Source organism: Egretta garzetta, unplaced genomic scaffold (assembly GCF_000687185.1).
Source record: "Egretta garzetta isolate BGI_Z169 unplaced genomic scaffold, ASM68718v1 scaffold623, whole genome shotgun sequence".
Taxonomy (NCBI): Eukaryota; Metazoa; Chordata; class Aves; order Pelecaniformes; family Ardeidae; genus Egretta; species Egretta garzetta.
In genome coordinates this window covers 3484-3783 of record NW_009259181.1, presented here as the reverse complement: position 1 = coordinate 3783, position 300 = coordinate 3484, and the positions used below count along the sequence as shown (strand labels likewise).

Below are 300 nucleotides of genomic sequence, written 5' to 3'. Positions count from 1 at the left end.
GAGCCCCAACAAATTCAACTCATATTTCCCCGGTGGCCAAAGGCAGCTGCGGCCCCCCCCAAAGGGACATGGGGGCTGCAGTGCCGGGGGGTGGGGGAACGAGGACACCCCCGGCCTTACCATCGAACTCAGCCTGGCCGACCCCCACGATGATGATGGACATGGGGAGCTTGGCAGCCTGCAGCAGTCGGGGGGGGCGGGAAAAAAAGAAAAGACAACAAAAAAAGCACCAAATTTAGCACTGCTGCCCCCGAATGCAGCTGAGTCCTGGGGAATCACCCCCCCCCGGCATCACCCCCC

At 62.0% G+C, this 300-nt stretch overlaps 1 protein-coding gene across 1 annotated transcript in view; it reads right to left on the bottom strand.

Annotated features, from left to right (window-relative positions):
• Positions 1–19: 19 nt before the first annotated feature.
• LOC118451975 (copine-5-like) overlaps positions 20–300 on the bottom strand; it is a gene marked incomplete at its 5' end in the record, with an annotated part of 3156 nt that continues 2875 nt past the window's right edge. Inside the window, one exon of the mRNA XM_035891261.1 lies at positions 20–178. Within this exon, the coding sequence (XP_035747154.1) occupies positions 20–178 (159 nt within the window). The remainder of the gene's footprint in view (positions 179–300) is intronic.